Consider the following 15,202-nt stretch of genomic DNA (forward strand, 5'->3'; position numbering starts at 1 on the left):
TTTCTTTCCTTCATTTCTCGTTTGATTATTTGTGTACATTTGTCAGATTGTCTGCCCTGAAGTGTAAGCCTCCCCTACAAAATGAGGTTATTTAAATCAGGAGAGTTCTCAGTCTGAGCAAACAGTGGCTCTCCAGTGCTCCTTCCCTTCTGTCCTTGGCTGCTGCAGGTGCCCGTGGTTGTGGGGATCTATCACAATACAACAGTTTGTGAGGTTGGGATTCCCAGGTGAAAACATCTGTTTGTATTGGTGAGCACCCCTTCTCTTCAAGCACACACAGAATGCCCCAAGATGCCAGGATTAAATGGTGCCCTTAATGAAGTGGCTCAAGGTCCTTGCCTTGACTGTAGGAATTTCAATTTTGTATTTGTTAGAAGAAGAGAAAATCACAGAACTTCAGGCCATGACTGTGGTCAGTGGGCCCTTAGGATCACCAGTCTGTGTTCTGTGCTAAAGAACCTCTGCAGAGGTCCTGAGGCTGAATGGGAAGGAGACCATGCAGCTGTGTCAAGGCTACAGTTTGAACTATCAAAATGGTATTTTTAACCATGCATTTAGTCCATCAGCATGCAAGGTGCTTAGATATGTTCTCACTGAAGCATGTTAACAGTCCAGTTCATGTTGTGGTTCAATTTTTAAATCAAGATTCCTCAGGGATTTGACTGGTGCCCCTCCTTCCATAACAATGTCTGCCTCACTAGATGGGATTGTTACAGATATGGAAAGCAAAAAGGGTTATTTTTCTATCACAACAAAAAATCCACTTCAAAGGAACAAAACCCCATAATGCTGCAGGTTGACTAGTAGAAGCCTTTTGAAAATCACATGAAATCTGTAACACTTTAATGTCATATTACCTGTAAGCCTGTTAATCAGGATATATCATGGGTATACCATGCATTACCTGTGTATTGTAGAGTCATTTGACAAATTACTTAGTATGATTTGATTACCTGTCTGGTTAAACTTCACTGTTGCTATCACCAGGGTCCATGGCTGAATTTCCAGGCAATACTTCCACTTGTGGTCACCTCAAGTCACACAAAATACTTCCACACAAAATGTATTTAAAAGCTGCTGTAAAACAGGCCCAAGTGTGGAGGTTACAAGCATCCTTTGTCTCTTCCAAATAGGGCTAGAGAATAAATTAGCCATCTAGCTCTATTTTCTAGAGTTACAGGGTGAGTTCAGTGATTGCTTCTGAGATCTGAAAACCATGTCACTCAGCTCAGTGGGTAAATCCAAGATTAGGCCCATGCAGGTGGAACAAGGTGGCCTTTTTAATCACTTAACCCAAACACAGAAATGGCTTTTTGCAACTGATTTTGTTTTTTTTCCTTGCTAGCGGAATTGACTAAATTCAGTGTAGGATAGGAGCATGGAGATGAGATTCCTGTGTGTTTGCAGTGTTTATGCACACTCTTTACACATTTCATAATGTTTTCTTTAGTGTTCCCTTCTCCTCAGGCAGGCTCTATAGCTCTGGCTAGAACTGTTCAGGTAGCTCCCAGCAGCTGGCTCTCAACATCCTGGGATATTGGCATCTCTTCTGTCAATCTCAAACACGTACTCACGGCCATGGCCGGTGGAGCAACTGCTTTGGCTTCCTGCTACAGTGTAACAGTGGCTTGCAGGGTGGAGAATGACCTGAGGACTAGAGCAGGTATAGAAAGGTGTTCTGCAGGCAGCAGGCTGCTGGGGGACAGATGGGTAACTCCACAGCTGCTGGGGTTACATGGCCAGGGGCCATCTCAGATGGGGCATTGTCCTTTCCTGCCAAGCACTCCTCCTCCTCTCCAGCAAGTGGATTTCAGCCTGATGCTGGATCCCTCACCAAGGGGCAGCTGTACCTTGATCTGTATGGAATAAGAGAAGCAGGTTCACTCGTGCTGTGTAAGGTTCTATCTGTGTAAAGGGATCCCTGTAGCCGCTAGAAACAAGTCAGGTACCCACAGGTTAGGGCTGAGGGGCAGAAGCTGAGCCCTGCTGCCTGGAGAAGGCTGGAAGAGCAAATGCAGCAGTACCTGCAAAGCAAGTTCAGCATCATCACCCAAGGAGCTCAAAAAGCTGCCGTGAGCCTGTTGGGCACGGCTGGCCTGGAAGGCGGGAGAAGAGCGCGTGTGCGCACAGTGTTGGTTCTTTGTGCTTTGCCTTCTGTTGTTCGGTTTCCTGATAGGTTGAAAGCAAATGTAGTTTTGCTGCAGCGCGTTGAGACCGGGGGTGCTCTGGCCTGAGCCGCCGTTCGTGCGGAACTGCCACTGTGGGCAGGGACATCCCCAGTGTGTCCCGAGGGTCGCCTCGGGGGGGCCCCGCAGGTGTCGCTGCCCCGCGGCCGCGGTGGAGGAAGAGGAGGAAGATGCTGCGCGCACCCCGGCCGGCCCTGCCTGAAGATCCGGCTCCCTCCAGAGGGAAGAGCGGGCATGGCACACGGTGGATCCGGCACGCACGGAAAACGAGAAGGGCTTCACCTTCGGGAGCGGGGAAATACGCGATGAGAGGAAAATGCAGATTTGGGGTTAAAGGAAAGATTTGTTCTTTGAAACACTCTGGCATAAATAAGAAAGGGCAGTCTCCTGTGAGTTACAGTTTGAGGATTCTCAGCCACCAACGGCTCAGCTGTTGCTTTAAGCTGGTGTTATTAAGAATCCACTCTGCGAGTGTAGAGGCCGGTACTCTAAACATATTTTGTTCTTCATTTAATCATTCCAATCCAATTGATTGCTAAGATGTATAATTTACACAGGTGTTTGACAAAACTAGGTGAAGTGACTGTACCCAAAGATTTCTATTATTGCCACATTATTATGAGCTTAGCATGTGCATAGAAAACGTGATCTGTTACAGTGAGACACCCATTGGCAGTGGGGATCTAGACAGTGTATCAGAGGTTTGCAAATCTCAAAGACTAGTATTTCATACTTTCACCCCCCCCCCGTGTGTTACACACATATCAATGCAAAAAGGAAGAGCTACACACATTAATTTTTTTAAAACTCAGACATATCCTGTATACACAATGTATGTACATATACAAGTCTGCTCTCCACAGGCCTAATGTCCTTCAAGAAGGCTGTGTAAAGTATTAAAAGTATAAAGTATGTGTGTTACATATGCCAGGAAAAACGAACTCCTTCCCCCCCATTAATAGAAATGACCTATTATAAATTTACCAAAGATACCATAGTTTTATAAATTGGCCACATATGTCTGTGTAATATATTTATTATATCACATTTCACAGCATTTCTGTTTTATGAAATTCAGCCTTGAATTTGTCACATATGTTTTGCATATATGTGCAATAGTTGGCCAAGTATATCCAAGTAAAGTATGATAAATGTGTTCTTTCCATATGGGAAATTAAATGTTTTTCCAGATTTAAAAAAAAAAAAAGTTTATTAAGAGCAGCCTATACAAAATAATTACAATAAATCACTCACTTCTACGTAGGTTAAAATTATAAATTTGAATTAGTAACAAAGTGATTAAGAACAAGAGCCAGAAAACTCATATTTAGGACCTAATTCTATAAGGAGATGGAGCAGCATAGATAGGAGGGAGAGGCCCTATGCATTTTCAATGCTCACTGCTCCATATTGTACCGTCCTGCCAGGCTGTAGAGCAGCTTCCATCTCCTGCTCCCAGCACAGCTGGAGCTGCCAAAGGACAGCCTCCCATCCCGAGACTGAGTGCCCTGCAGAGGCCACTCCAGCCTGGGTTCTGCACCTCTCAGTGGTCTCTGGGAGATGGAGAAGGAAAGGAATGTTTTCCTGCAGTGTATTCCTCCCTGACACTCCAGGACACCTCGGGTGCCACTGCTGTGCTCGGTGCCTGCCTTCACAGGAGTGAGTGCACAGGTGGCCAGGCACTCACACTGATGTCCTTGGGCTTTAAATAAAAAAAAAAAAAAAAAAAAAAAATGGAATAAACAACATGCAAAATTTTCAGAAGCACCTTAGTGTGAGGTGTTAGCACTATTGCTTTGGTCACTGGTTTTAGCCTGGATGATGGGCAGGGGCTTGGCATTTGCATTCTACTCCACTTGCTTCGTGCTGCCGTTGTTCCTTGTTCCAGGGGGTAATGGTTCCCCTTCTCTCGCTGCTCCAGCTTGGCTGCTTCAGCCTGACCTTTGCCTGGCTGTGAGCTCCAACCATGGGCAGAAGAGCCAGCGTGAGAGTGGAGGGATTGCAGGCAAAGCCATCATCTGGAAAGGGCAGAGGAGGGCTGGGGAGAGGCGGCCCTCCTCCCAGGCTGGTTCTACTTGAGCACTGCCTTGCACATTTCTTTTATTTCAGAAAACATGAAGTGAGCCTTTCATTCTATTCCCTTTCCTGCTTGTTGTCAACTACTTCAAACCAGATGGGCTCAAGAGATAAAACTATAAAGACTCAATGTCTCTATTTAGCAGGATGCCAAGTCTGCATGCCATCAAAATATTGGAGGCAAAAAAAAATTCTGAACAGACAATACTTACTCTAAGTGTTAAGAGTGGCCTAGATACTTTTCCATGAACACAAACAATGCCTCCACAAATCACTGCGATTTTGTAGCAGCAATTTTTAAAATTACCATCAGAACAAATGCCACAGCCACATTCTCTGTCACATTAAAAGTTATTCCATAGACCCAGTGCATGCACTGCCTTCTTACCTGTGTCAGAACATGTTTACAGCAAGCAGTGCTATGGGGGCCTGAAAAATGTATTTTTGCATGTGTGAGGTGCCAGAGCTATGGAGCAGAATAATGGCTCAGCATTTGCACATCCTGGCTAGATTTCCTGATCTGGACATAATCAGGGTCAATCAGTCCTGCCACTGGTAGGAAAGAGAGATCACTGCTGTCCAGAAAGCATCTGAGGATTTCTATAGTTTTTTGCTGCCGTAGTTTATGTATACTGAGAATAAAACCTAGAAGAAAACAGCATCTAGCTACAATCTCAAGTAAATTTAACAGCTTTTAAAATTCTCTTTTTTTTAATAATTAGAAATTGTAACTGAGAATTATTAGAATTAATATTTTTCAGTGCCACGTCACTCTCCTGTGAGGACATAATTCATACTCCAGGGTGGTTCTCCTGCAGTGCACGTGGTTTCTTCAGGACCTCAGTCCTTCCTGCTGCTATCCCCTGTGGCACTGCAGCTTCTGGCTTTATGACTCTTCAGACACAGAAATAAATACACTCTCCTCTAGGTGAGCACACGCTTATTTAGAGGTGTAGATTGTGGTCTACAGGATTTCTGAGAGTACTGACACCTTTAATAAAGGATGGTGGGGAAGTAAAAGCAAATATGTCTGATACAAAAATAAGTTGGTATGAGTTTTAGAGGCCAGACCTATCACTGTATGGTTCCACCAGGTCCTCTTCCCGCCATCCTTGTCCCCCTCCCATGGAGAATCTGGCTGGTGGTTTGCTCCAAGGCCCTTCATACCTTCCACAGTCTTCCTATCACCTAACTCAGAGGGACAAGTTGCTCCTTTGTTTTGATTCACCCCCTCCCTTCCTCTTTCTCCTCCTCTTACCAGCCAAGCTGCAAGTCAAATTCCTCTGAGGTCAGAAAAAAGCAGTACACTGCACTGCTGATTGGATGTACAGCTGTAGTTCAGATCACTAATCGGGTGAGCAAAACTTTCCCAAATGAGGAGAGATTGTATTTTAATTTAATTTGATACTCTGAGACCCTTGCATGAATTGCCAACTCCCCCTAACTAAGATCTTAATTCTGGATAGCTTCCTTTATAGAAGAAACCTCCAACATGCCCCAGCAGAATAGGACATAGACAAACACAGCCAAGTTTACTTGGAAAAGCTATAGTAGGGGGACCCAGGCTGGAATTTCAGATTATTACACTTTAGCAGAAACCCCACTGCCTTTTTCCTTAGTCATGGCTGTCACTGGTAGCACAATAGTCATGCTTAAACATCAAACTTTGTGTCTCAGCACTGCTGTTACATTGTCTAGTAATCCAGGGAGTCATGTGCCATGTTTTATGTAAGGATCCACACTTTCACACCACAGACACACAGCCAGAAAAGGAAACACATTGATTTAGCACTCAGTAATCCTTGTTTAATCCCCAGTCCTTTGGTTTACATCACTAACATGGCTCCTGCAGTAGTCAGTGTTCTATCTTTGTTCTTGGCAGACTGAATTAAAGGAAAGATTTATTAATTTGCAAGTTGGCTTTGTAGATGCATCTTAAATATGCTAGAAACAAAAGCAGTCCAGAAGCCAGTATTGGCTTAACTATAAAAATCTGCTCTTTTAAACTCAAACCTTTGCAACAGTCCAAGTCAAGCTGCAGAGTAATTTTCTGGCTTGCTGTAGCAATTGCATTCTAAAGGACTAAATTTAACAACTGTCTCATTGCATGCCCCCAGCTTACTTCCTTTTTCACTCATTACTACAAACACAATTAATCTCCTCTTTCCTTGCTCATCTACACTAAGGACTGCAGTGTTGTATGGCTCATGTACTGATAAGAGAAAGGAGTTGTAAGTAATGGATTAATTTGCAAATAATGTTAGAGGGTCAGAGATCACCATTCATTCCAGTGGTGATAAATATTCCATGTAATTGCTGCACAAATGCTGGTGTTTGGGATTTATTTCTATTGCTTTATGAATGTCGGCTGCTTTCTTCCTTCTCATGGTGCCAAAGACGGTGATTTCTGGGAGGAAGCCTTTGGTAATAATTTAGCTGTCATCACCTTCACTCCTGAATCCTCCAGGCCAGGTACAGGCTAGCCCTGTTCCTTTCTGGCAGGTAAGGTTTCACAGCTAACTCCAGCACCTTAAGGTGGCTCTTCGCTCACAACCTTCTGCTAGCAAGTCAGTGGAAATCTTGAATGACACTGTGCTCATGGCACAATTGTACATTTACATTTTTTAAAATTTAAAAATGTTAATTTCTTAGATGCGATCAGAATCTGTATTTTACAGTAATAATCAGACAATTATGTTTTACAGTCTATACTAATACAGAGTGTCTTTCCTGTTGGAAACCATTCTTCTTTAGGGAAGTCCAGGTTGGTTCCTTAGCCAAATAAACTGTTAGAAGACTGTAATTCACAATCAAACTGTGGCATTTAGGCTCAACTCTAAGTCAAATTAGTGTAGTCTGGTTGCTCATTTCAAGGAAACTAAAATGTGAAAGAAAAATCTGTTTGTAATATATCTGTGATATCTGTAGTGATATAAAGTTAATTAATTATTTATATTTTGAAAAAGTATGGCATGGATAATGCTTTGGTAATGGGAAGTAAAGGATGGGTCTGTTCCTGCAAGCAGCCCTGCAACCTGTGTTCTTCCTCCTGAAGCTGATGAAACTCTCAGATGTGTGTCTTGAGATGCAGTTCATGTCCTCATTTGTACTTGCATGACTAAGTTTGTTTTTAAATCTACCTAATCAGACAAACATATTTAACTCCCAACAAAAGGCAGTAAGTTAGATGTAAGTACCCAGTAATCTTTAGAGTATCTTCCAAAAGACCCATTTGTAAATCTAAACATTCCTTATGAATCTCCCTAATTACTTTAGACACAGATGTTGACAGTAAATGGCAATTTGCAGAGAAAATATACTCAAAAATTCCGAACTTTCAGACTCTGATCTAATAATGTTTTTTAATAAGGCATGGGGTATTATAAATCCTTTCCAGAGGGGTGCTGCTGTGTAAATGCCACAGTATTTCCATCAAAAATCGTTTCCTACAGTAACCATTTGCCCAATATGGGTGGACCCTGGATTTCCTTTCCTACTGGATGAGCATCAAACCTATGGCTGAATTCTGTGGAAACTGCCCAGCAGTGCAGGCTGCTGTTTGCTGCCATGGAGGAGGAACGCTGGCACCCTCTGGGCCACGTGTCTTGTGTTGTACTAGACAGCATGGGCAAAGGAAATCTCTGTGCAAACTCCCTAGGACAGGCCCCTCAACCACATGCAACAACACTTTTTCCATTTATTTATTTATTTCATTGCTTCTTTGTGCCAATTCTTACCTACTTTGAGATATGGGGAAAAGAACAAAAGAAAAGGTTTCTTCCAGCAGCAGATTTGTGGAGAGTGACTGCATCTCATTCCAGGATGGAGCTGAGGATGGAGCTGCTTGTACAGGGGGGACAGCTCCTCTTCTGTGTGGGAGGTGGATGATGGGTGGAGATGTGCAACTCTGTCTGGTAGATGTAATGAACACCATCACCTCCCCTTGACTCAGGATCACTCAAAATTAGGCTTTAACTTTCAACTGCAATGTGATCCTCCATGCAGCTACTGAGTAGAAAGAAATAATCAAAGAAATGCATTATTTAAAGTGTCACCACACTCTAAAATGTGTAAGGCCACGTTTTATTTAGAAAAGCCTGGCAACAGTATCCTGGTTCTGTGTTTTAATGTAAAGAACATCAAGCTTAAGGCTTTCAGTCCAGCAATATTCTGTCTGCAAGGCACAGCTGGATGGCAGACCCAGACCTTAATTTGCATGTGTGATTTTCCTGAAATAATTTCTAAAGTTTTTGATGTTGCTATTCACTTTTGGTCACTTTGATTTCCATCTCTCTGCAAAGCAGAATCAATTATTTCCCATCAAGTATCAGCAGGGCACAGCCTAGACACAGTTGTCACTGCAGCTTTGTGACCAAGTCCAGCAGTACCCTGGCTCTCAGCACACTGGTGTGTGTCTAATATGCTTTAGAAGAATGCAAATGCTGCTTCCCGAGTCAAGCAAAAAAACTTTCATGAATGAATTTCAGCTTCCATGACTGTAGAGATGACAAGTTAATGGAACCATTTGCACAGTGTGGATAAGGATTTACCCATGTGATTCCCCTAAATGTTAATGGGAGTTGTGCAGCTGAATCCCAGACTTGCCATGCTGAAACTTAGCCCTAACTCTCCAAGGAGAAGGGCGCTAATTGGATTGCCGAGTTTAAATCCTTCAGCTCATCAGTCTATGGAAAGGATTTAGCACTGGCTCTGTAAAAGGCTTTTCATAGCTTTGCAGTGCAATGCTGGGGAAGATTTTTTCCCTTTCTTTCTTGTGATTAATTGTGAGGCTTGAGGTGACAGGAGACATAATGAAATTCATAAGTGCCGAAGGCCATCCCTAGTCACATTCCTGGCTGTTGGTTTAAGTTAGAAACTGACAGAAGTGTGAACAAATCAAGGGTGTTCTTACAGCCTTTCAGTTACGGGGAAGAAAAAGTAACTGACAATGAGAAACCACTGGAGGTGGTTTAATGGGTATAAATTTTCAAGAAAGAGTAATGTTTTACACTGATTCAGATTCTTGGATACATAAATGACTTACAAACAGATATATTCTGCCCCCACTGCAGTTTGAGGGATTCCAGTCCTTTTTTACAGAAGATATTGGCACAAGTTATGTCAGCAACCTGCCAAAGGAAAGGTGTTGCAAAACCTGTAGCAGAACCCCAAAGCAACTTTGGTCTTTGTTTGTGACTGGCCTTGTTCTGCTTGTTATGAATTTAAAAAATCCACTTTCCTCTATGGAAGACAAAACTTATAGCTTAAACAAGCAGCATTAGAATTAACCTAGGACTCTCACTTCAGCCTGGAGACTGAAGTGAGATTTTGCCATTTCCCCACACGCACGTTTGGATTCCAGTGCTAGGAATTGCTTCCCCAGTCCTGTTTTCCTAGTCCATGGAGTGCAGGATGGGTCACGTCTGAGCATATATGGACCAGACACTGATGCGCTGATCTCTGGAGCCAGCTGCCAGCAGTCTGTCCCGGGGGGTGCTGTGATCTGAGAAGGACACGCAGTGGACGGTTGCTGTGTGATAGTCCAGCACTGCTAAGGGCTTCAGCTTTTTCCAGCCAAAGATCCTGATGCGATGATCCCATCCTGCTGTTGCCAAAATCTTCTTGTCTGGACGGAGGGTGATATCAGATATGCCAGCGTTGACAAGTTCGTGTGTTTTGTAAACCTTTGTGAAAAAGTTACAAATGAGCTCTAGTTGTTCAAAACAGAAGACAAGGGAATCTTTTGGTACTTTAGCAGGTGTTGTGCCCAGTGTTACACAGGGAGCATGGAGCTTTTCACCATGTGGTAGATGGTGCTTGGTGAGAACAATAAACATAGACAGAAAATGCCTTAACTTGAGCCTTCCATCTCCAGAGCAATTTTCACAAAATAAGCCCAACTCCTGTATGCTTTTAGTTTATTTTGCATTTAAAGCTATATATATTCTGTCACAAGTGAAGCTCTGAATTGAAGCTTTGAGCACAGCTTAGCCCTTTTCTTCCAACTATTCTTGTAGGAGCTGCAATGTTCAGAGCTAAGGCCATATATTTTCCCTGCTTCTGCAATATTCCCAGGCTGAGACCCTTATTAGCTTATTTTTAAGCTACCTGTTACTCACTTCTACTACTGTGGCTCCTCACAAAACCCCCAATAAGCTGTTATAGCGTTTACCTCAGTCTTGAAAAAGGAATGCTTCCAGGAATTGGGTTACATTGTCAGGAAATCTGTATTTCTAGTACTCCTTCCCAAGGGACTTCTATTTACACCACATCCAAGTAGGGTCAAATTATTGATTTCAGTCTTGGAAGCCCTTTGTTACTGTTTGGAGATTACTGGGGCACAGGCTTCAGAGAGGTACAATTAAATTGGGAGGCATTTGGCTTCCTTCAGGAGGCACTGGGGCCACACAGGACTTAGTCCCTGGAAAGAAAAATTTTCGCTTCACTGACACAAGTTTCTCTTGAAGCACAAAGCTCAAAGTAACACACCTTTGCTGTTATCACCTCAGGTAACTTGTCTGAGTGAGCAATCTGCCTCTAAAGCACATGCAGAATATGGACACGTGTATTGGAAGAGGTCAGCTTCAGTCACAATAGGAAAATCACCTTTGGCTTATAAAGCTGGCCCTAAACTGCTGTTATTTATAAGTACCACGGGAAAAGACACATTAATGCCACTGTCTCCTTAAGCCTGAGTCTGTAGCTATTCTGTACCAAAGCTTAGTATCATCCAGTGCCTGTTTTAATTCACTGTATGGTGTTTACTGTTTGTCTGAGGCAAGAAGAGATTGACAAGCACATCACACCTGAGGAGCTTTCCTCCTTGATGGACATTTCATGATGCACAGCTACTACAGGATTATAAAGACATATTATTGCATATAATTTTAACCTTTATATTGGATGTAGAAAACTCCAGAAATGTTGGTCAAGGTTGGTTTCAGATGCAGCTGAATACATCTTGGAACCTTAGAGGCACAAAGCCATAAGCAATTATTTTCCAACTATACAAGAACTGTCCAGCTAGCTACTCAAACAGCAAGAGTTGTGCAGTTTGGTAAGACAAAAGGTTGAATGAAACTTGACATGCTTCTTACATGCTCTATACATTTCTTTTTCAAAGACAACCTGAAGAATGTGTCTACAGTGAATTCAGAACAGAGGGCAGCAAGTTTTGCTTAAGCCTAATGAGAAATAGCAGACTGTATGGGCACCTCTTGGTGGGGCTGCTACTGTAAAACTTATGGTTTTTGTTAGCACATGTGCTCCAAACTCCCCAGGGTAGGCCTAATGCAGCATGGTCTCATTGGAATTTTTGTTGGTGTAAATGTCCTAGCAAGGGAAGGATTTATTCCTTACATCACCAGTCTGGCAAATGTAGGATGGGTCTTACTCTGTAACTGAGATTATTAGCTAATGGCTATAACCAATCCCGGGTGTGGTGCTCCCATCATTAATGCCAATTATGTGGGCAAGATCCATACAGCACAATCAGGGCAACTGGAGAAATGGCATGTCCTCAGCAAGCTACAACTTGAAAAGGAAGCCTGTAATGGTGATGCCTGTTGGCTATGGAACATAAGGGAACAGTGGGCATTTGTGCATGATCTGCAAATACAAGAGTGAGAGAGAAAAGCAACACAAAGGAGAAAACTTGCTCAAAGTATATGCAGCCAGGTGTAGTCCTACTGCCAGGATTTGTATCATCCCAGGACTTACTACAGTAAGTCACTAACTACAGCCATCAAATACCAACATAATTTCCTAACCAGAAAACCAGCTTGTAATTAAGAAAACAAAGAGGTAAAAACAGGTGAGCTGCTTTCAGCCAGTCACAAGCAAGGACACTTGCATCTACACCCAAAGCATGTCTTTAAGCCCTCATCTTATTAGGAGAATAATCAAAATAACAGCAGACTAAGCTTCAGCATTTGAAAGGAAAAGCCCCAGCAACCGAACCAACAAAACTTACATGACAGCTTACAGGATTTTAAATTTTGTTATATAAAAAGAAGCTTCTGTGGTTATCAGATTTCTTAAGTTCTTCTTTGTTTATTCACCTGCATAAGCTGTTTACCTCCTACATTCTACCATAAACATCATCACATAATTACACTATCTCATCCAAATCAGAAGGCACATAACCAATCCTGTCATTTGCTGACAGTGATGATTTCAGCAACTTTCCTGCAGAAGACAATACAAACTTTCCTCATAGCAATAAACTCTGCAGTTACCTTCATCATCTATTCATTGACACACTGGAACACTGCCACTTAAAACAGAGCAGTACCATCATTGCATCATTCCCTCTCCAACGGCAGATAGCTGAGCACCACGGTTACTTATTAAAACCTTTTAGAATAAAAATAATGTGCCACTGAGTGGCTTTCCAACGTCTACCATTACCTCAGGTACCTGGAATGTCAGGGAAAAAAAATCCCCATCTGGTTTATATTATTAATGCAATAGTGGAAAAAAACTTAATCTATGTCCTTGACAATCTCTAGTGCTCACATGAAAGATGCATTTTTAGGGCATTCATGCTCCCATGAAGCACAGGAGCATTGCTTGTAGCTTATAATACTTGGCATTCAAATTTCTTCTGAGGCAACCTTCTATCTCTCAGTGTGAGGTACTGAAGGTGTAGCTGATCTTATACCCCTGGGAATGGGAATACCTTGTGAGAAACAATACTTGGAATATTACAGGTGGACAGCTGTTTCTCCTGTGAGTTGTACCTGTAGCCCTGCATATGGTTAACTGGTAAGTGAAATGTGCTGTAAAGAACAGTATTTTCTTTGACTTTAGGAAAAAAGTTTTGCTATAATTAATATGAAAGAGCAACTTTCTTTCCACCACCAGAGTATTTGAAAATTTAAGAAGTCTCTCATGATGTCAGATTTCTGTCACTTTGATCTTAAAGAATGAGTCAATACCAAATTTCCCACTGGTATTGCTTACCTTCCATCCACTTCCCTGAGTTAAGGATACCTGGTGCAGATGGTGACAAGCAAGGGGAGGCTGGGCAAGGGGAGGGCAAACAGGACCAAAAAAGAAGCAAACCCAAACCATGACAACTGTGTATGAGGGACCTTCACTACTCATTCAGAGTGCAGAGAGCCTCTTTCATGTTGTATTGTATATTAAGGTTCAGCTGCCTCCTCAGTGAGTGCCACGTCCTCTGAACTTCACCAGGATTGGATGTGTTTGCACCACACACAGTGCCCTGTCACCCCAGAAATGCAGGTGCTGTGGTGATGCCTCACAGATTCCACCTTTACAGTGTCTCACAGTTGATGAGTTTAAAGCATCCAGCAGTGGAGAGACTGTACATGGGCCGCTTTAATTTTCATGAGCCTTTTTGCTTTTTATTTCCACACCTGCATTTCCAGATGGTACTTAATGCCTTGGCACTGTTGGAACACTTGCTAAAGTTGTCTAGATTAAAGCAGTATTTATGGCCATTCCCTAGCACAACCTGAGCTGGGATTACACAACCTCCTTCTATTGCAGCCACTCACAGTACCACAGACATGAACTGGGGCAGCCACTGCCTGATTTTGTGTCTCTGGCTGGGCCCTGTAGGTGCCAAAAGGAGCTGGTGCCTAAACCTCGTGTCCTCTTGGTGCTAGCTGGGCTACTCCTACTCTTTCTGTTAGTGAAGTATTTAATAGAACACTTCTGTCTTTCCCACAGTGGAAAGCTTGCTATAGCCATTCAAGCAGAACCTTTAGCAAGGCAATCCTTTGTTTCTCATTTTTATAACTCATTTATAATGTTTAGGACATTCCAAGAGCTGGATACTACCAATGTGATAAATGAAGATACAGAGGCAATGGCTTGAGTAATGCTGGGTCTGTGTGACTGTTGCAACTTTGGTAAAACCAGAAACATGTGAGAGAGGGTTTTTTTCTTTTTTTTCAAATCCTCACCATCTTTTGCTAAGTCTAGTCACATAGCACAGACATTCTAACCAGTCTGTGATTAATTAGCTAGAGATCTGCAACAACTCCTCTTCATGACTAAATATTTTTTTAGTCTATCAAACTGTTAGTGCAAAGTGGGATAAATGACACTAGAGGGCCAGTGATCCTGACCTGGAGGTTCTGTTGCTCATTGAGGCTCCAGATGCTAAGCACCTTTTCAGATGAGCCCGAAATCCCCTTGGCCTTCTCTGAGTCAAAGTCAAGGCTCATCACTGGCTCCTGGTGGCAATTGAGTTGGCTCAATGCTTTTCCCATTGACACATTCCAGAGGACAACTGATCCATCTTCATAGCCAGCCAGAAGCACAGGTTGTGAACCACAGCTGAGCTGATTAAGGAAAAATAAAATTGTTTGAGAAGTTAATAGTCTGTTAAGAAAATTACCATCCCTTGTAGGTTTTAGTCCAAGCAGCAAGAGAATAAATTAAAATGGCGACTGGTGTAGAAGTGAAAAAAAGTTTAGGTGATGTCAAATTTTGATATTCCATCCACTTACAGAAAGAATTACTACATAATATGCAGTTACAGGTTTTATACCTACATACCAAATTATAAATTTTATATATATGTTATACATATTTAACATACACATACATATATGTATGTATATATACATACACATACAGAAGGAGAAAATTTCTCTCTGAAAATCCAAACTATTGCCCTCTATAATAACTGAAAAGAGCCTGCCTGAAATTTCCAGGAGTGTTACTTTATGGTCTGAACTCTCTTTGCACTTCACAGAAAAAATTCCACAGAGAAGCTGAGTTCCTCTCAAGCAATCCAAGCTTGTGTGGGTACTGTGAAGTGCCAAGCTCAGGGATTCCAGCTCCACACTGCCAGGTGCAGGGCTGCACAGAGGGATTGCCTGCCCAAGTACCCCACAGTGCTTGAAGGCAAACACTGAACCTCCCAGCAGGAACCGCCAGGTCAGTCACCAAGGGGTTAATGG

The 15,202-nt window shown here is 42.5% G+C and overlaps 1 protein-coding gene across 4 annotated transcripts in view; it reads right to left on the reverse strand.

The window, feature by feature from the left end:
* Nucleotides 1–8,538: 8,538 nt before the first annotated feature.
* The window catches only part of GNB1L (G protein subunit beta 1 like), a 43,556-nt gene continuing 36,892 nt past the window's right edge, over nt 8,539–15,202 (reverse strand). For 3 of the 4 annotated variants that reach the window (XM_079322414.1, XM_079322413.1, XM_079322415.1), the window contains 2 exons: nt 14,363–14,578; nt 8,539–9,946 (listed from right to left, as the gene is read on the reverse strand). In XM_079322414.1, coding sequence (XP_079178540.1) covers nt 9,680–9,946; nt 14,363–14,578 — 483 coding nt within the window. In that variant the 3' untranslated portion in view covers nt 8,539–9,679. The remainder of the gene's footprint in view (nt 9,947–14,362; nt 14,579–15,202) is intronic. The other variant, XM_079322416.1, reaches the window with a different exon arrangement.

This window comes from Erithacus rubecula (assembly GCF_903797595.1).
Source record: "Erithacus rubecula genome assembly, chromosome: 19".
Lineage (NCBI taxonomy): Eukaryota > Metazoa > Chordata > Aves > Passeriformes > Muscicapidae > Erithacus > Erithacus rubecula.